At 44.4% G+C, this 22083-nt stretch overlaps 1 protein-coding gene across 1 annotated transcript in view; it reads right to left on the reverse strand.

Moving 5' to 3' along the window:
- Window positions 1–5021, reverse strand: part of LRMDA (leucine rich melanocyte differentiation associated) — a 775121-nt gene extending 770100 nt beyond the window's left edge. Inside the window, exon 1 of the mRNA XM_007467480.1 lies at window positions 4765–5021. Within this exon, the coding sequence (XP_007467542.1) occupies window positions 4765–4811 (47 nt within the window). The 5' untranslated portion in view covers window positions 4812–5021. The remainder of the gene's footprint in view (window positions 1–4764) is intronic.
- Window positions 5022–22083: the final 17062 nt, after the last annotated feature.

Below are 22083 nucleotides of genomic sequence, written 5' to 3' on the forward strand. Positions count from 1 at the left end.
AAGTAACAGCCTTGGCCTGCTTACCTCTGTGCTTTTCTCACAGGAAAAAAAAGTGAAACTCCTATTTTAAAACCACTGTTGCTTTTGGTTTTCTGTTACATGCTACCTAACTAATACAGAGATCCTCAGACTCTGCTTTCACATTTCTATTACGTGTACCTTTTATAATGAAAATGTTTTATTTCAGTATTATTTGCAAACAAAACAAGACCAAAAAAAATTTCTTTCAAGAGTCTAGTGGTTGGGCCCTTAATAAGTGTTTCAGGTTGTCAATTCTTGCAACAGTACCCATGGATCACAGCCAGGTGGAAAAAGCGAGACCGGGGGAAATCACAGGCCTGGCACACAAATCAGCAATGTGGGCATGTCTTGAAAATAAAAGGGATAGACTGAAATCCAACAAAGTTTACAAACTGCCAAAAAGATTTCTGGCCAAATAAGATTCAAAGGCCTCTTGAGATAAGCGTTGGGTGAGACACACAACAGGCGATGGGGAAAGCACAGGAGCATTGGAGGCTGATGTCTCCAATCCAGGAAAGCTCCCGTGAAGCCTGGGATAGGTATGTACCTTGCTGCTTCCCCTTCCCACGGAGAGGGGAAGCAGCAAGACTCCACCTCCCGGCTCAAACGGCAGGGCTCCACGAGGAAGGTGTCCCAGTTGAGGGGACCCCAGAAATGCTAACAAGGAAGCACAAGACAGAGTACTGAACCACCAAGCATCAGATGGAGCAAGAAAACGGGGAACCACTTGAGTCTCTGGGCCCAAAGTTACTGTTAGGGAGGGCTGCACACAGCAATCTCGTGGTTAGTAAAGTCCCTGGCGAGAGCACAATCTAACGGGGTCTCCATGATCACACTCCCTAGGTGGTCACAAAGATTACAGTGTGAGAGACACAGTGCAAAGTCAATCATTGTGTGATTCTTCTGCCTTGTCTTACACAGAGTAACTGCAAAGTCCGTTGAGAATATGCATGGTTGTCGGCCATGTCAAGCCACTAGCTCTACATATACCCTTGATGCCCAAGAGGAAGGTGTGTGCCATGAAAGAGGGGCTAAGCTTAGGTTCCTGTTTTAAAGATACTGCAATCTAAAAGAAGGACAAGCTGTGAGTAGATCAAAATATCTACAGAAACTCCATTTAACGTTCCAGCTTTGGATGTACAGCGAATGTACACTGAATTTGTAATGGTTAAGACTTCAGAAAAGAAAAAAGAGCAATGGAAAAATCACAGAGAGAATACACATATGATATGTGTATGATACGGGTCTTCAGCTGGGCTCTGAAGGATAGACATCATTTGAGCCAGAAAAACAAAAAATTAGAAAAAATGTATTCCATAAGGGAAAGTGGCAAACAATGGGTGTTCAACATACATTTCCAGTGAATAATAAAAGTCGTCAAAAGAAAAAAACTGGGGAAGAGGACAGAATAATACTGAATTCATGGGTAACAATGATGAAGCAGGAAAATGAAAAACGTCCATTCTTTTCATTCATAAATTTGACAAACATTAAATGTGTACCAATTAGGTGCCCGGGCATTTGTTCTATGGCCTCAAACACCAAACTAAGTGCACCTGGACAACAGGGAGCCCCCAGAGGCTAAGCAATGGATTCCTCTTACTCGTTGGAAATTATGAAAATCCACGTTTTTCACGCTATCAGAAACGGGAAAGTGTTAGGAGGAAAAGCAGCTCAGGCTTTTCTAAGACACATCAGCTCCTAACTGAAAAAAAAAAGGTAATAATCAACTGGGAACTAATGAGGCTGCCCCCTGGGCTAAGATACCTCTCTTCCAGCATTTCACAAATTCAGTGAAGTGGATTCCACAAAGGTCCAAGCAGGGTCAGGGTCAGGGCCAGGCTTGGTCAGGTGTCCAAGGTGTCAGATAACCATGACCTAAGGCTAAGTCTATGACATGTGTCACCTGGGAGGTGGTGGCAGACTTTTCACAGTGCTTGATGAATGGAGGGCAAGAGTAAGAGATGCTTACAGCGAGAAACATGAGATGGATATTGGTATCTAAAACAGAAAGCAGCACGGGCTTTAAGTTAATGTTTCATATCCAATAAAGAAGGCTAAATATCTATCGTTTTGATAGATTGCTATAAAAGAAACATTAGAGGGGCTCTTCAACACCGTGTTTCAGATCTTCACTACAGGAAATTAATCTTGGGCAGAATATCACACCCAATATGGCTGGACTCCATGAAGTAGCCAGTTAGGTAACATAGGCTGTGCTTCGTCTAATACAGACCGAATCAGGAAGGAGTCTAAGGAACGATTTCATCACTTCTGCAACCCACAAGCACTGCAGGCCAAAGCAGCAGAGAAGGTTTTCTAGAAATTCTCACCATAGCCATCATGCCCCTGGAGGAGATAAACAACGGTTTCACAATGTCCTCCGAAAAGCAACACGATGACCCATGCTGAGTGCTTAATGTAGCATTATCCAAGAGCTGAGACTGGAGAGATCTCAGATCTGCATCCCTGCCCCACCCAAGAACGGGGAGACCTTTGCTACCTCCAGACCCGTCTGAGGACTCTTCCACCGAACCATCAGTGTCCGTGAAAATTTCTCTGGGATTATCTTGTAGCAACTTCTCTCACTATGGGATTATCTTGTAGCAACTTCTCTCACTATGCAGGAAGAAACCTAAAGCTCAAAATGAAATAAACGGAAAAGATGGTAAAAATAAAAAGACACAAAAGGCCCAAATACAACTAATCACGTCAGCTAAAAACAGGCCTGAGAAAAAATTGCAAATCTCGAAGAATGGAGGTATCTCAAATGTCCAAGCGAAAAAGGTACTCTTCTGGCAACACCTGTTCATTTACAGAGGTGCACAGCGCACGTGTGTTACAGAGGCTCCTACAAGTCCATGCCACGTGCCCACTGGCAGAAATTGACATGTGTTTCACCATCATAGGAGGCACGTGGAGAACCTGGGTAAACAGACGGTGTTCCCTTAGCCTCCCACTCAAGACAGCAAGCAGACTAATTCCCAGAAGAGCCTATAAAACCCATGTCTCAACGAGTTACATATTTAATATCATCTAAAAAAAAAAATTAAACCAGCAAAACATCCTCTCCCGTGTTAGTTTTGACCATAAGACCATCTCAATCCGATTTCACTCCTACAGTGGGAAAAGGGAGAACAGAACAGGGCTGCCAGTGGGTCATTCTAACAACACTTACTGCCCAGCTACAACACGGTATGTCTAGAATCATCCTGGCCCTAAATTCCTCCAATAGGGAATTTTCTCCAAAATGAAGCAAATATTTCACTCCAGCCTACCTTTATCTTGGACTTCTATACTGAAATATGTTTCTTCCTTTGATACTTTTGGCCCACTTGAATTTTAACGATATCTACCTTCCTTAACTGACCAATCATTCATTCATTCAAAGTAACCATAGTAAACATGTACATGTCAGGTACTCTTTTACATGATTTTTTAAATATATTAACATGCCGTAAAATAGGTACTATTACTATGCCCATTTCAGAGGTGAGGAAACTGACGCTTAGGAGGGCAATTAATTATCTTGCCTGCAGTCACATAATAGCAATTAAGTAGAAGACGTGGGATCTAGACCCAACAATTTGGCTCTATCAGCCCTGCTTTTAATCCAACACTATATTGCATAGGCTTTACTTGCTCATTCCAAAGGTGAATAATACGAACCCCGACATATAACCCAGAGAGTAACGGTAAGGAAAAACCCCCTAAGTGTTCTTGGCCACATTTCTCCCCCATGCCTTCCACCTCACTCCCTACTCTCAGTATTCCGCAATTAAGTATTTCTTTTGTCCCCTTGAAACATGCTTTTTATGTTAAAATGGTCATAAGAAATCCCAGCAAGCACAGAAATGACCCAAAACGAGCAACTTATTGTTTAGTTTGACCAAGTGGGCATTGCTTCACATCGACATCTCAGCCAGGGTTCTAGATTTGGGGAGTTTTGCTTGACTAGAAAAAAGGGAAGAGACTAACGTTACCGAGCACTTCTGCACCAGGTGCCAGGTCGTACACTCAGTCCTTTCACCTGCATCACTGTCCTTAATACAAAAGCAAACCTACCAACCGTAATGAAAGCAAGCTCATTTTTAAAGACGAAGAAACAAACTCAGAAAGGTTAAGTACTCTGGTCAAGGAGACTCACCAAGGAATGATGGCATGCAGATTCAAGCCAAAACCTGATCTGAAGCTGAGGCTATTTCTGCGACAGCACGCTGGGTAGGAGAGGCTCTATCCTTTAAAACCAGAAACGATTCTTAGATTTTTTTTTTTTTTTTTTTTCTGAGCTGTGAGTCTTTACAGATTTACTGGTTGTTAAATGCTATTGACTCTAGCTAATTCCCAAATTAACTAGGTTCCTTTCGGAGCTTGTAAAATGTGCTACACACTCAGCTTCCGAATTTAGCACGCAAGTTGATGACCACAGCAGTAAGAATGGCGCAACTTTGTTGTTAGAACAATGCACGCCGAAAAGCCTCTCTTTAATTTCTACCTTCTTTCATGAAGGCTACGTGAATGAGGACACACCTAGGATACAGCATATTAATTTCAACACAGCTAATACCCAAAATGTCCCACCAATTTACTCTTCACTGACAATGTTAAAAGAAAATGATTTATGCAGATCAATCATCTCGCCCATCAAGTCCTACCCTGACAGCCAGCCTTCATCATTGCTATTTAAAAGGCACTGCTGACAGAAAAGACCGACTCTTTGATTAAGGGCCCTGTCTGGCTAACCTTTTATTTGAAGAATGATTGCCGCTGAGTGACAAATACTTTTCCATTCATTTCAAGGCAAAGATATTGACATTCAAATTCTTGATGGCTACACTGAGCAGATGCCACTGTTGGCAAGAGGCTTGAGAGCAACAGCAGGTACGCCGTGGCTCTGGGGGCAACGGGGAGAAATGAATAAAACTAAAACACACGCGTGGGCACTGGCTAAAGGTTCTCAGCGAGTGAAAGCTACGGGTCTCTCAGCCAGATCCTCTTTCCTGAGTAGTTATCAAAGAACATCTGTTCGTAGCTGCGCCCCAGTTCTCTTCTTAAAAGTGCCCTTGCGTTACCTTGACCCTACTTGGAACTGCACAGGCAGCAAAGACTAAAAGTAAAAAGGAGTTTGGGAGTGTGTAGTTCCCAGCCCTAGGAAGAAACATCCTCTCCCTCTCTGTCCCAAATCACATGATCCCTGGAGACCTCTAGCTAAAATTACTGATCTCACGGGAATTTAAGTGACTACAAAATGAAAGAAGCATCTGAAAAATCACCTACGAAAAACAAAACAGAAATATTTTATCCTATCTGCCAGGGAGAAAGAAGAAGAAAAAAAATACAAGGAAGAGGCAGGGATTGACAGAAACAGAGTGACAGTAAGAGACAGAAACTGAGCTTTTAAAAAAACACAGTTTTCTAATTCATTTCAGGTAGAGTTCTTCCTTGGTCAGCAACCATATATATATAAAATGTAAACATATCCTCACAGCAGGATTATTTTGCTTATTTTTATTGCTTAAATGCTAACTATTACCTTAAAGGGAAATGGGGAAATTATGGCTTAGGGAAGGCTATTTGTGACAAGAGCCATCACAAAGCCTCAAGGTTAATCATTTCCAGGAACAAAACGAAAATACCTCAGCAGGTCATCAGTGATTCCTTTTAAATCTTGCCGAGATGCAAAGTGTGGGTCTCACGTGCTTCACGGGGGACGGGGCATCAAAAAAAAAACCCCAAAAAAACCAACAACAAAAACCCTGGAGCTCTGAACCTCTGACCAATTCCCACAGGTGGCAAGGTGGGGGACAGATGAGACACAGACAGAACCTTTTCCCCTGTCGCCCTAAGGCCCAACAAGTGACCCAGGCAGCAGAGTATAGGAAAGGTTTTCAAAGACAGAGAAAACCTGGGTTTGAATCCAACCCGTGCTACTTATTAGCTGTGAGGCCTGGAGCAAGTTACTGTTCCCTCCCCAGCCCTCTGTTATCCTATCTGCAGAATGGAGACGGTAATGTCTACCTTGCACAGTTACTTGCAGATATGAAAAATTGTGTTAAATAAAGCAACGTTCCCTTACTTATGCTGCTTTCCCCCTCCTTTCTTCTCCTCTTCTCATTTTGGCTCACTTGTATGTATGACAAAGTAGTCCAGAAGGGGTATGGGAAAAACATAAGATGTACTGTTACCAGGCTAAGCTGTGACTCCGGCTATAGACCATTACTACCCATACAACTGCGCAAGCTTTGGCTAAGTTACATGTTGAACCTCAACTTCCTCCACTTTAAAGGAGAGCAATCCTAAGAGCCCACTTCCCTCACTGTGCTACAATGAGAACAAATCATAACACGTTCATGAGAAAGCACTGTACGTTTTCAATCTGTACCGAAACGTTTGCAGTTGTTACTGTTGCTCTCCATTTCCATCTTTTTGCTTGTTTATTTCTCCCATCTATATTTCTCGTGGTGAATAATAAATCAACAAACAGCAAATTTATCAACAATCATGACATCACCTTTATCCCTTAGAACCACTAGTCGTCGCTTCTGCAGCTGTGTCTTGAAGAAGTGTCAGAAGTACTAGAAGCCTCACGTTTCCTCCATAACAAAAACTTACTGGAGATTACGATGAACTGGGCACTGGGGCGAGGAGGTGAATGAAAAAAGCAAAATTCAGCCAGGTGGAACAAACAGACAAATAAAGAACTGATTTCCATATCGCTGCATCATCTGAGCTAAGTACAGAGGATACTGAGAACGCCAACAAGGGAGGGTGTGAAAACCTGGGGGATTCGGAGAAGGTTTCACTACGGCGATATTAGATCTGGCTCTTTAAGGGTGAGCGAGTCCTCACCAGGTGGAAAGGAAGAAAAAGGTCATTCGGGGGAAAGAATGCTAGGTGCAAAGGCACAAAGGCCTAAGAGAGATCACATGCTCCGGCAGGGACAAGGGAAGTTAATGCGTTCAATGTTTCATCATAAAATATGATATTTGCTGTCGGTTTTATATGTATTTTATCATTTTCCAGAAACTCTTCTCATGAATAGCTATTGAGTTTTATTGAATACTTCCTTTGCATCTAATAGCTATTCTATGGATTTCCTTAATGTGAATTACATTAATAAGTTTTGTGATGGAAAACCATCCTTACATTAGAAAATAAACACAAATAAAATGATAAAATGTATCATTTAAATAAATAAATAAATAAGGGGGGGAAAAAGACATCCTGTAGATTTAAGACTCACTCCTTGAGGTGACGGGGAGGTTTCAGCTTGAAACTGCTGTGATACGGCCCATGGTTTAGCAACATCACCCCGATGCAAGGCTGGACACATGAACATTTGCTGTGTTTGCAGTTTCCACTCTGTGCTAGAAACTGGAGAGACAGCAATGAGAAAGAGGGATCCAACACTACCTGTGGGAGGGAGAGCTAGGTAGACTTACTTGCTTTCTTGCACTATGAGTAGCTGCCCCCCTGAGCAGCACCTGTAGGTTCATGTTTAGCCTCTGAACCTGCTCTTCATACCCAGTTCACTGGTGTGGGTGCCTGCTTTCCTGCTTGACCCTACTGTTGCATATCTATGGCCTCTGGTGCAACTATGGATCACCCGCTTGTGGGTTGAGAGCTCTGTTCTCCAGCTTCCTGCCTTGCCTCCCTCAGCTAACCTGCTTTGACCTGCAGTGATCCTGTGGACTGCCCAAGAGCTCCTGAAACCATCTCTAAAAGTGGGGGAGGTCCGGGCTTCCCTGGTGGCACAGTGGTTGAGAGTCCGCCTGCCGATGCAGGGGACGCGGGTTCGTGCCCCAGTCCGGGAAGATCCCACATGCGGCGGAGCGGCTGGGCCAGTGAGCCATGGCCTCTGAGCCTGCGCGTCCGGAGCCTGTGCTCCGCAACGGGAGAGGCCACAATAGTGAGAGGCCCGCATACCACAAAAAAAAACAAAACAAAAAAGAAAGTGGGGAGGTCTCTATTCCGAGCCTCTGCCCCTTGCTCCCTGTATGTACCCCCAGTACAAGTGAGGCAAGGATGATGTTATGTGTTCACCAAATCTTGTTTCATTCTCCTCTTGCTGGGCACACAGACAACAATTCATAACCTCCATTACAGTTAGCTTGGGTTCTGGTAAATACAAGAAAAATGGGATATAAGTTTTAAATGGGTTAAAAACATCTCAGTGCAGATTTTCTGTATTTGTTTCCTAGTTTTCTATAATAATTACTACAAACTTGGTGGCTTAAAACAATGGGAATTTATTCTCTCACCTTGATGGACACCAGAAGTCCAAAATCAAGGTGTCAGCAGGGTCACACTCCCTCCAAAGGCTCTAGGGGAGAATCCCTCCTTGCCTCTTCCAGCTCTGACAACTCTCAGCGTTCCTTGGTTTGTGGCACCATCACTCCAAACTCGGCCTCTGTCTTCACATGGCCTTCATCCCTCTCTATGTCTGTGTCCAATTTTCCCTCTCCCTTCTCTTATATAGGCACTGGTTTAGGGGTTTAAATCTCACTCTAAATCCAGCGCTTCTTAGGATCCCCTCAAGATCCTTAAGTAAAGAATCCTCTCTGTCTTGCAAAGATCTTATTTCCAAATAAGCTCACATTCTGAGGTTCCAGGTAGACGTGAAATTGGGGGGGGGGGGGTCAGTATTCAACCCACTCCACCTCCCGTGCAACCTTGGAAGCATCACGATCCAGGTGATGCAGCCACCAGACGTCAGAGCCAGATCCCTGAGGGACCGTGCCCAGCTGAGCTCCCCTCACACCAACCCTCACTGGGCACACACGGCGAGCACAGAACAAAACTTCGCAGGGTTAAAGCCGCTGAGACTTCAGGCTTGATTTGTTACAGCAGCAGAGCCCGGCCTGGCTTGGCCACTACTTCGAGCCTCGGACCCTCATCCTGCAATCCAAACACTACGAGCCCAGGGCTGACAGGCAGTGTTTTCATTTGGGTTCAACTTTTGCTCAAAAGCCCTTTTAGGTGGCTCTTTCTGAGTGTCCCAGGAATTTCTCCCAGAGCTTTGCTTGGCCTGGATATGACTGTTTGGGAGGTTTCTTGTTTTCCCTGGGGAGTGTCATGAGGCTTTGCTGATAACATCGCTGTTTTCTCTACTGGTCTCAGAGGACAATGTGGTGGGCCAGTATGAATTAGCTCTTGCTTTTATTGGGACAGGGAAGAGAGAGAAAGGGGTCAAATGTGAATGTTTTCCAGCTACATTCATCCAAAAGTGAACCAAGGAAAACAGTAGCTACTGCCCCTTTCTTAAAGAACTAAAAAGAACACCAGGTTTTCAAGTCATACTGACTTGGGTTAAACGCCCCAATTTTTGAGTTCCATAAACTCAACAGCTACAATGCTTTGAATGTCACCTTTTATCACAGAGCCCTAGTTCTCTTACCTTTTAGAAAAAGGGGATAAACACCACCTTTTCTACAGGTGGCTATGAGGATTAAATGACACTAGATACATGTTCAGCTGAGTGGTATGATCATAGGAGCTACTTACTGGGTAAAGCTGAACTTGTTTTGTTTCTGGACAGGCCAACTTATTCCCATCTGGAACTTCTTCCCTTCCGGGGCAAGAGGAAAGCTAAGATGACATGAAACCATGATCTGCAGCACTGGCCTCAATGACCCCCAAGCATTTCGTCCCTTTTCTCTCGTTCATCCTTTTAGATACTACTAGTCGAATCCTTGGAGATGGCTTACAAGACAGTAGATAGACTGACTAATCGTTTTAACCAGCTAAGTTCTGCTCTTAAATGCTTCATGAGTGTTCATTTTGATCCTCCAATTAGAAGGAAAGCTCTCTGAATGCAGGACTATGTCTTATCCTACTTCTGTAAACCGCACGGCCATCAGCACAGTGCCAAACTGACCACACAGTCACTGACCAACTACAGAGAAAACAGAGGATGGAAAGTTCCCGTGACTAAGACAGGATCTGGCTTCCAGCAACACCGATGTTCGCAAATTAGTGGGCCAGTATTAAAGTCAGCTGGTACACTTGCAGAGCAGACGGAGGGGAGCAGTACTTGAAACATTTAAGAAATGGACCAAAAAAAAACAAAAACAAAAAAAATGCAGGCTTCGTCTCCACTCTGGGGATTTGGTGGATCCCTCCATCAATGAACCAAATAATGGTCTGTTTATCACCCCCTTCCCAGCTGGGTCAGCAAAGCTTACTCTTGTACAAAGGCATTATAATAAATTATATGTTATCTATGGTATGGCATAAGTTATATAGTATGTATGTGTTACATATAAATTTGCAATACATATTTATAGCACTTACCTGGTACTGGGCACTGTGCTAAGTGTCTTATTACCTATACATTAACTCATTTAGTCTTCACAATTCCACAACATAGATGCTACTGTTATCACTGTCTTACAGTGAAGACGCTGAAACCCAGAGTGGTCGACTGGTCCCAAGTTGCAGAACTAGTCACAAGTCACAAGGCCAGGAGTCAGATTCCAGCAGCCCGGCCCAGAGTCCACACAATCAGGCACTAGGCTACACTGCCTCTCAAGTGAGGGAAAGGGGGGGGGTAGAAAAGTGAGCCCCCAGCCAGGAAAGTACCTGGCAGAGGGGCTTTACAAATTGAATAGATTCTAAAGAGACAGCCCTTCAACAAAAGAAACTAGTTGCAGGAGCAGGGAACTGATCTGGCAGCCACAAATATAAAGGGACAGGCCTTCATAGGAGAGAGATGGTGACATCCACCTTAACAGTAACAGGAGCCAGATAGAGGCTACCGCCTAAATGAATGCCTTTGGTCTGAAATGGGACTAACCCATGATTAGGGCCCAGGTACACACAGCTCTAGCATACTGAAGACAAAGGATATGGAAGGGGGTGGGGAGAGGTTCCAGAAAGCCTTGACGGGGCCACTTGAGCTTCACATCTCTGACGTACAAACTGCTAGTGGCAAGAGACAGCCAGCGTTCCCACCAGCCGCACGAAGCTCAGCAACCCGCGACCCACAACCCACGCCTGTTTACCATTACTGAATAAATCATTTCAGTTTGCTCCACCATAAACAAAGAATAAACCAGGGCTTTGCACTCGACGTTGTCATCAAAAGCAGAGGGCAATGGCGTTCTCTCCCAGGCTCTGCAGCCCTCATGGGCAATGTCCCCTCCTCCCTCCTTAAGCACATTGGAACGAGCAATATTTGATGGTTGCTTCTTTCATCTCTGCAGCTTTGAAAACCTCAAACATCATATCGGATCGACAACAAAGAGCAGGGACTTCAGGGCTTGACAGCACGGCCATAATTAAAGACGACCATCAATGAGCTGCCATGTTAAACAATACCACGTTATAGCTGCTCCGAAACCAACTGTTTACCTTTCAGACATTTCTATAGAAAGGTTTAAACAGGTGCAGATATGCAAACAGGAGATAGGAACTTTTCTTCTCTTTAAGACAGAGTGTAATGTTCAGCATGCTATTCCCTTGCTAATAATGTCCAAGTAATTTACTCCAGGGAAATAATCTCTGGTAACTGATAAGAATATGAATCCAAAAATAGCACTGAAAATATTACAGGTACACTGCCAAAGAGGAAATGGGAAACAATCCAAAAATTGCCATCTTAAGTTCCTTCCGGCCCATGGACCTCAGTTTCCCCCTTTGTAAAATAAGGAGGTTGCACTTCAGGCTTATGTTGACATGCAGAAGCTTTTCTCCAATACTAGGCCAATAGACAGAACAGGAAAACTCAAGAATGTCTTGAGGAAGGACCAGCCTCCCTCTTGCCCCATTAGGGCCTCCAAAAGATTTCTAGAACTTTGAGAACCACTGAACTGAATCATCTCTGTGAGTTCTTTCCAGGACCAAAAATGCTTGATTTTCAAAAAGAAAAATAAATCAATAAAGAGGGGCTAAAACACTTGTTTTACCTTTGGTCCACAATGTTTTCCTCACTGTTCAGAATCTAAATAACACTGAACAGATGTGGTCCTGAGTCAATGAATAATAAGCATAGTTTTAAATAGCTTCTCCTCTGCTTCTCCTTGAGTTTGGGGCGGGGCTCACTATATCAACAGCAAAGGGAGAGGGGGAACATTACAACAAATTATAAGTCTCTGGTCTAGAAACTGAACTCCTCAGCTGGGTATCCACAGCTGGCTCAGCGTCTGGTTCCCAGACAGGTCTGAGGTGAGCGGGAGCAAAGTGTTCCCACACGGTTCTTCTGCCGTGGAATCTTACGCCAGCTCCCTGAGGTCTGTTCTCTCGTGTTTCCATTTCTACCTTACACTGGAGACTTCCAGGGGTTTCTGGAGCTCCTGAAAAGGCAGTCCCTTCACAGAGAGGCAGGAACTTTGTCTGCCTTGAGTAAGGCCAGAAGAACTGAAGTAGGAACAAGAGGACTTTCTGTAGAGTCACAAAGAGATGGTTCTGGAGCCCTCCAGCAGAGACACCCCGCCCAGCCCCGCCCACTGGAATTTGGGAGGTTCGCCATGTACAAGGGCTGCTTATCACCTCATTCATACAACTCATCGATGGTGGGCCGGTGCACACTGGCTGTGCTTAAGGCCCCACAAGGGATACCATGACTCATGTTTACCCACTGGGGCATCTTCTGATACCTGAGGATACAAACACTGTTAGAATAAACATAGAGTCGTCCCTTATACCTTTGCAGACCAAAGCTCTTAAGGTGTGTAACGAGAGGAAAATATCCAGTGCCCATTTGGGACAGACCATAAGAATGGCAAAGGCTGAATCTGACCTCTATGAAAATAATATGGAGAATCCTCGACTGGACAGACCTATTCTCATCGCTAGGCCCCTCTCAGTGTGTGTGGGGGGAGGGGTCCCAAAAATCTCCAAAGACAAAGATCAAATCACAAAGCGGCTCACTTCTGTGAAGAGGGCATTGATGTTCAGCTAGTCCCAGTGGACAAGGGAAGAGCCTGATGAAGGTAGGAAAACCACACTTCCTGAGTGGGGCTTGGCCACGGGCCCTCCCCCACCCCTCCCACCACCCCTGACATCATTCTTGAGAGCCCTGCTTCCTTCCAGCCCAGAGAGCTCCATTCTGAAAACAATGACCCTTTATGGAGAGCTTTCATCCCAGCTTAAGTTCTGAAAAATCAAAGAGCCAATATGTTTGAGCTGGAGAAAGCTTCCCTCAAGAATCTGGGAAAACTGCCTGGAGTGGTTTGTATTTTAGTGGTAATATCTTCTCCTTTGACTTGTCAGATTGTCTTGCTGTTTTCAGAACGAAACCAGATATAAATAAAGCAAAAAAAAAAAAAAAAAAAAGTTTGAGATAGGCTACTGATCACTGGTTTATCTTTATTTATTTATTTTTTTGTGCGGTATGCGGGCCTCTCACTGCTGTGGCCTCTCCCTTTGCGGAGCACAGGCTCTGGACGCGCGGGTTCAGCGGCCATGGCTCACGCGTCCAGCCGCTCCGCAGCATGTGGGATCCTCCCGGACCGGGGCACGAACCCGTGTCCCCTGCATCGGCAGGCGGACTCTCAACCACTGCGCCACCAGGGAAGCCCACTGGTTTATTTTTTGAGTTGAGAAGCCTCACGGTTTTCCAAGCATGGTTACGTTACGGTAATACGCTTTGTCATAAATTTACTGTATCCTTCTGCTTGTCTATAAAACAGTCTGCTCCTCATCTTTCTAAACTTGGCCTGGATACAGAACTTTTAACTTAAAATATCTAACAATACGTCATATGCACCAGAAGATACATGACAGCTAGTTCTATGATACATAATATTATTAATTGTTTTTGAATGGAATTGAACTGTTATGAATCTAAAAAGTATAAAAATGACATTTAGCCATCAACAGTTCTTGAAACATTATATACACAAAAGAAGAAACACTAACAAGTCCAACAGTACTCATCATTTCAAAATTATACCCTTTGAAGCCAGAATGACATTAAGAGAAACAGAAAGAATGTAAGAACTTAAAAATAAAAGTGTAATGCTTGAAAATATTAAGCTAAACTTCTGATAAAAATTAAGAGTGAGCTAAATTATTTTTTACGTTTGTGGGACTGTCAAACAATGTGCTGTCTTCTTAAACTATTTAAAGAGCTATGGCTCAAGTGTGTGGAGAGGATCTGCAGGATACAAACAACGCTGAGCAGAGGAACAAGCTGACTGCAATTTACTTCGATTCTCTTAAAATTGACTGAGCACCTACTGAGTTCATATTATATACTATGTAGCATGAAGGATAAAATAAAAGATACAGACTAAGTCTTAGAGGAGCTTACAAACCTACTGTGGAGGCAAGAGAGGTGCATAAAATCTTAAAATAATGAAAAAAGAACTTTAATTAAACACTCAAATGAAAGTTCTAGTAAGTAGGTAATATACAAGGTTATAGCAGGAAGAACTCAATGTGAGCCAGAGGGACCTGAGGTTGCTCCACTTAAGAGCTAGAATTTTAGTTGGATCCCAAAGACAGAGTCATATTTAGAAAGATATAAAGAAGTCCTGGTGGTGTTCACAGTAGGAGAGGCAGGTTCAATAACGGCCTAAAGGCTGAGCAAATATGGGGGAAGGATGAACTGAAAGAAGGGACCCGAACAAAGGCCTGGACCTCAGGTCACCCTTAGCTCAAGGACGCGGAAAGCATCCATCTGACTCCTCCTTCCCAACCGCTCTCACCCGAGTCCCACCTGACTTGGAATTCTAAGTTCCCAGGGTCCCGTTCTCACTAGGCTTGCTTCACAAACCCCAACGGGGCGGGGGGACCCACTGCGTTCATTATTGTATGAGTCAGGAACTCCCTTCCCCTGGCTCCCTGGACTGTGCTCATTTTAGGAGCTCATCAAATCAGCCAGAATTGGAAGTGGCCACTCCCTTCACCTACTTAGCACATAACCAACCACCTTTCCACTGTACCCTCTGTGCTACCCCAAGATCAGTGGTTCTCAATCAGGGGTGACTTTGCCCCCTAACGGACACCTGGCAGTATCAGGAGCCGTTTCTGTTTCGTCACAAAGGAGGGGAGCATGGGTTCCTAGTACCTAGTGGGTAGGGACAAGGGATGCGGCTAAGCTTCCTACAGTGCACACGGCAGCCGCCCATAACAAAGCATCTTCAGCCCAAAGCATCAATAGTGGTGAGGCTGTGATGCAATGCATATTCACATTCACAATATTTTCTGAACGAATCTATTTTACATGATGGCACACTTTTTCTTAAACTTGATCCTGACCCATCAGTCTCCAGGAGGCTCAGCCCAACTTCCAAGGCGCTTTCTCCAGCAAAGTTGCCTGATCCATGCAGCCCTGATGGATCTACCCCACTTGTTCCTACCCCATAAGAAGAGTACACAGAGGAGAGGGGGTACTCCAGCTATGAAATGTGTCCTCCACTCAAGCAAATCATACACTCAGACCTACACCCAACTAGATATGAGAGGATATTGAAAACCAATGTATTTTGTACCCTTTGTGTCCTTCCAAAGCTAGACACACTTCACGTACTTAATTTTAATAGGGAGGAAACACATTATCCAAGTATTTGCCACTTGAGTCCTTTCAGTTTTGAGTTTGCATAGGGAACCAAAGTCATCGTATCTTGAAAAGATTCACTTATGAACTGACCATTTATAAAACTCGCTCCCACTCAAACATCCCTTCCAAGTAGTATCCATCCTTGATGTCTGGACCAACAGTTTAATCCTCTCTGATGGTCAAAAGTTATATAAGAGGCCCCAGGACAAACCAACTGCAAAACGAAGCGGAAACTTCTGCAAAGGATGTGGGGTTTCACCAGCTCAACTGAAGTGCTGTCGGAAAAAATGCTCAAATTACACTCAAAACCATTGATTCTGCATCCTCAGGCCAACTAAAAAAGAGAAAAAATTAAGAGGATAACCCGGGCTTCCCTGGTGGCGCAGTGGTTGAGAGTCCGCCTGCCGATGCAGGGGACACGGGTTCGTGCCCTGGTCCGGGAAGATCCCACATGCCACGGAGCGGCTGGGCCCGTGAGCCATGGCCGCTGAGCCTGTGCGTCCAGAGCCTGTGCTCCGCAACGGGAGAGGCCACAACAGTGAGAGGCCTGCGTACAGAAAAAAAAAAAAGAGGATAACCCAACAGGAGTTTTATTCGACTGACTTAAATATCAAATAAAGGCTCTTAAAAAGTTGAAGTCCTAACTTTGCAAAAATAAACTCTCATAACCGTACAATAAAAACAAACGTGAAGTAAAAGATATATTTTCTGTAAGAAAAATTATGGGAAAGAATTTAATTGTTGAACTTTTTTTTGTTCTAAAGAATTGGACCATAGTTGCAATCACAACTGAAAACGTTTCTGATACAAAATATATACATAATTTTGAGTTTCGGCTTTCAAGATTGAATCCCAAAATTTCCCTCATATCTGCTATTACATTTGCTTTCCATTTCGGTTGGGTAATCCTTCTCCAGTACCAGTTATCTTCGTGCAATGGGCCTCCTCCAGAAGATCCTGAGCATCTGAAGCAAAAGCAGAACGACAAGGCAGGCTATGTCCCTCTCCCAAGTTCCACCTCATTGCTGCACGCACCCCTCCTAGGCCTGGTGATAACTTCATGGAAGTGTCCAACAGCCTTCCCCACCTCTGTCTGACAACCACGGCTAACTTCCAAAAAGTGGAAAGCAGCAGGTGTAAAGAAAGTCTGAAAGCAGAAGCATAAGGCCCTCCAAGATCCATACTCAAATCCCGTTGCTCTTAGAATAAAGTTCCAGCTCCCAGCCACAGCCCATCACACCCTGAGTAACCCGGCCCCTGCCTGCCTCTTCATATTAAACCTCTTGCAACCTCTTCACCTGGTTATCTCCGGTCCTCAAACTTTGCCAAACCTTTTCATACCTTGTGGCATTTGCATATGCTGACCCATCTGTCTGGAACGTTCTTCCCCAGTGCTTTCCATTCTGATTCACAAGTATCAGTACAGATGTTTCCTCTTGGGGTGACTTTTCTCACCAGCCTATTCAAAGAAATCTCAATACAGGTACTTTGTTAAATGGATGAACACTGGAATAGATGGATGAACGGATGAATAAACGGATGGATGGATGGATGGATGGATGGAGTTAATTTGTGTGGGAGAGTCCTTCAATATCTACTGTCAATAGCCATTATTCCCTAAGGCCATTTTCCAAGCAATTGTTTCTCTCCCTTGCATCATTTGAGATTGAATCAGTGAATCCAGAGCTAGGCAGGAAAGAGCCTGATTAAGGTCACTGCATCAACCCCCAGGGATGGTTCCCTGTCATCCATTTTCTCATCTTTGTGTCAAGTCTTGCTTCCAGCCCCTCCAATGGCAAGGCTTCCCTTACCTCCCCAGGGATATGGCCACATACTCTCCCCATTGTGAAATCTGTCCTGATTTTCCCAGCCTAAATTCCTCTCTGCTTAACTTCGCCCCATTACTCACAGCTCTCCCTCTCTGGATTACAGCAAACAACAACTCTGCAACTCACATTCTCTTCCTGGCTTCCCACAACTTCCCAGCTCCACGCCCTGCCCCCTCCTTGATGAAAGAGCGTGGCATGAGACCATGCGGGAAGGGTTTACACAAATGTTCTGAATTAGAACCCGGTCAACACCAGCCTCACCTCACCCACCCATCACCTTCTCTCATCTATCATTCCCTTCCCCCCACTCCCCCACCTCCACAGGGCCAATCTGGTTTTATTTTCCCGTTACACAATTCTTTCAAAACACAGTCCAACGCTTGAGGAGAAACACCAAGTTTCTGGAAGGCTACACGAGAGTTGTTGGTGATGGTGGCTTCTGGGGAAGGGAGGGCTGCGGGGGAGAAGGGCTGTTTTTTGTTGATACCTTTTGATGCTATTTGCATTTTTCACTGTGTGTATATACAACTATTTTTCAAATACTGGTGAGATATACATAACAAAATTTTCCATCTCAACCATCTGTAAGTGTAGAGTTCAACTACCACCACCATGGATACAACATTTTCCATTAAGATTTTTAAATTAAATGTTTACAGTGCAGTTCTTGATCAAGTAGCTACGCCAGGCAAAGGGAAGGACAGGAATGAGGGTGCTATGCCTGGCATGAGCCACTGAAAACAAATATTAATGTCACTTAGCCATTTTTGATGTATTAATAACTGTAAAATACAGGGTGACAGACACTTCCTAAAAATAAAAATAAAGGGAGAAAAGGAAATAAAAATAAAGGGAGAAAATACAAAAAATTTGAAACCCTACGGTTACCTACACACACATTACTTATAATAATGATGGACCAAAGTTAAGTATGTGCATTTTCACTCAAGTACAGAGGACACCCATCTTAACAAAACAGAACTTTGGCTATCCCAGCAGTTTGTGAAAAAAAATTATTAGCTTTATTACTAGAAAAGTAGTTTGAATAGGAATCTTCCAGCTGTTCAATCTGATCATCAGAACACTGCCAATTTTCCCTGCCACAGAGGCTTTTTGTGCAGTGGGGAACTTGTTGCAATTAAGGGATTTTCTCACCTCTTAATAATTCTCAGATTTGGAAGGTTTTTCTTGTAAGTAACCATCCAAGCAGTAGTATCACGCTCAGCTCCCTTGATATAATTTCATAACTTGCTGGAAGTGGCAAAGACTCTGCCACATCTGAGGATGGTGATTTTGTGTGACTCTAGTAGCTGTACTTAAAGTTAAATTTCCCCCATCTGACAGCATGAAGGCTGAAGCAAACCTCTGATTGCAATTTCTGCAATCAAAACACTCCCTCAAATCCCACATGTTTCATAGGACATGCACACTTGGCCCGTCCCTGATGGGTTCCAGCTTCCATTAAGTCTGACTTCTCCTTGGAGTAAGTGTTCTTTCAACACTGATATCTCAGTTCTGAATTGCAAGCACTGGCTGATTCAAGGCTAGATGACTGAAAAAGAGGCTGTCTAGGAGACCGGTTATGTTTAGTAATTCAAAAAAAAAGAAAAAACCCTAAATCATTTTTAGTTTGCAACTCACAACGATCCCTACATATTTGTTCCAAAGCTCCCTCCCTCTCCACGCTCCCCCCACTACACACACACAACATCACATTTTACTGTAACACAGCTGCTCTTCACACTGAAGAACCCCAAAGAGCAACCTGGCTATCAGAGTTGACACTCTGACATAACAGTAGACTTTTCTAGGTTCAGTGAGGTTAATTTAATGTAACAGAAGCTGAGACTGAGGGACCACAGTCAGAGAACAGGGACAAAACAGAAATATTTATGTGTCTGACTTTCACCTCAATACTCTGAAAATGGTATGTGAACAGAAATGAAAAATAATAGCATGATGTCAGGAGTAGCAAACTGGACTAAAATCCGGGATATTTACATTCAAATCCAAACTTCAATGCTTACCAGCTGAATCTTAAGTACGTTTCAACCTGATAGTTCCCTTACCTATAAAATGGAGTGATTATTATCCATCCAACGTACAAGCTTCTTAAGGGAATAAAATAACGATAATACACAGCAGAGAAATTACTAAGGATATTTGTACAGTAATTTGCCCCTGTTCTGTCCTTTAGTGGTCCCACCTATAGAGTATAACAGTGGGGGGAAATGAGCTGCCCAATACTGATATCAATTCAGCTTCCAGGCCATGAGGTGCTGTATGAGATTCCCATCGTTGCGGTAACAAACTAACACAAACTTGGTTAGCTCCAGCAACAGAAATGTATTCTCCCACAGTGCTGGAGGCCAAACGTCTGAAATTGGTGCTACTGGGTCAAAATCAAGATTTCACCTGGGCCATACTCCCTCCAGAAGCTCTAGGAGAGAATCTGTTCCTTGCCCCTTCCAGCTCCTGATACCCGCCAGCACTCCTTGGCTTAACGGCCACCTCACTCTAATCTCCAAGGCCAGCATCTCTGTATCTGTTCTGCCTTCACATCACCTTCTCCTTTGTGTATGGGTCAAATATACCTCTGCCCCCCTCATAAGTATATATGTGATTAAATTTAGGATCTACTCAGATAACCCAGGATAATTTCCCCATTTCAAGGACCTGAACTTAATGTCATATAAGGTAACATTTACAGGTTCCCAGGACTAGGACCTCCCATTATTGGGGGGGGGGGCCCATTTTAAAGCCTAGCACAGGGCTTCCCTGGTGGCGCAGTGGTTGAGAGTCTGCCGGCAGATGCAGGGGACACAGGTTCGTGCCCCGGTTCGGGAAGATCCCACATGCCGCGGAGCGGCTGGGCCCGTGAGCCATGGCCGCTGAGCCTGCGCGTCCGGAGCCTGTGCTCCGCAATGGGAGAGGCCACAACAGTGAGAGGCCTGCGTACCACGAGAAAAAAAAAAAAGAAAAGCCTACCACAGGTACCCAAAACACAAAGTACAAACAGATCAGGAGAAGAAGCTAATCAAACAACTTAAGTAGAAAAATTCAAATTACCCCTTAAGTAGAAATCACAATATGGTTTTTGCCTAATTTACACTGGGGTCTGAATGAATGATATCAGTCTTCCTGGAAGCAGTAAGATCGAGTCATTAATTAGACATGAATTTGGTTTAAGAAATAAAAACGGAAAGGTGCACCTGGCAGAGGACCCTAGCAGGTGCATGAAAGCCATGTATAAGACAGTAGAAAAGCATCTGAACCCCAGGGAGGGGCTCAAACAAAGAAGCAGACAAACTTTCCTCTAGTTTTCTACCTTAGCTGAGAGCCATCCTGTGTACAAGCCACAGGGGAAATGAGAAACCCTGTCTACCAAACATCAGTCTGCAAGTTCATTCTTTCATTCCTGTCAACAAAAGCTTCTCGAGCATATACTATGGACAGGGCACTGCCCACAGTACTGGGAACAGAGCAATCAATCGAGCGGATAAAAGTTCTGCCTCTTGTGAGAGCCGCATCCCAATGAGAATTAAGTGAATTCAATGCAGCAACTGTTTACAGAGGACCTACCATGTGGCAGATACTTTGATGCACATGACAAAACCTATTCCTGTACTGAACTCCCTCTGCAAAAGAAAGTTGGTGATATTTCTAAGAAAGTGGCTTGTATCCTCTGAGGTGGACGCTCAACCCTCCCAATGACCTATGCTGTGGGTCAGTGCAGAAGCGCACAGCACTTGGACAAGCCTCATCCTCGAGGGGACGTGTTTTAGGATACAGTGTAGCACCTGTAGCCACCCCTCTCTTCCTCCTCACCCTGTCAACCTCACATAACGGATTCTGAGAGCTCCTCCTGTCTCTCCGATTACATACTCCATGCTTCCCACAGGAGGGCTGCATGATGAAGTGGCATTCCATCTTCTCTGCCAGGTCATGTCAGGCTCAGCAGCATCACCACACAGAGTGAGCACCCCAGTGGCTGGAGGGGGAGCAATTCTGAGCACGTGAAGAATGGGGATGCCGGGGCCAAAGAGGAGAGGGGAAGGCAGCTCCTTTTCATTCTGCACATGAGCTTCTCCGGGTCCCATAAATTCCTCTGCCCTGTATATTTCACTCAGCTGTCTAAAGGAGGTTTGCTCATATAGCCACCACAGTGCAGAATCAATCATGCCCTTCTGCACAGAATGTTAATTGCGTGCCTCTCAAAAAAATTGGAGCTTACTGCAGGGGCCTTAGAAGAAATTCAAAACCATTTTCTTCTGGAATTTACCATGCTTTTTAAATTGCCATGTGAAGTAAATAGTCACAAACCCAGGCGTGATCCAGCTGCAATCCAGGTGCCTTTTTCAAGGCTAGGGAGAGGAATATTAAGAAACCTCTTCCCACTCCCATCAATTGTTCCACACAACACTTCCCGAGTCAGCTGCCGGGCTGCCTGAATAAAGAAGCTCTGAGCACTCCCAGGAACAAGCGTTCTGGTTAACTCTACACAAAACAGCCCATTCAAATTAACCTGGGCTGCAAATCTCCGTTTGTATCTGGCAGCAGTCGACTCATCCGAGAGGGAGGAAAGGAAGAGAAAAAAAACTCACAGAATCAACTCCTCCGCCCCTGTCTTATACCCCAAAGCAGTCACTATATGAGGCTGCCTACTAGCAAAGTAAAATTCAGCAGGTGAGAGGCAGCTGAAAAAGTCTTTACCGCGTCACCATCCAA

Source organism: Lipotes vexillifer, unplaced genomic scaffold (genome assembly GCF_000442215.2).
Source record: "Lipotes vexillifer unplaced genomic scaffold, Lipotes_vexillifer_v1.1 scaffold865, whole genome shotgun sequence".
NCBI lineage: Eukaryota > Metazoa > Chordata > Mammalia > Artiodactyla > Lipotidae > Lipotes > Lipotes vexillifer.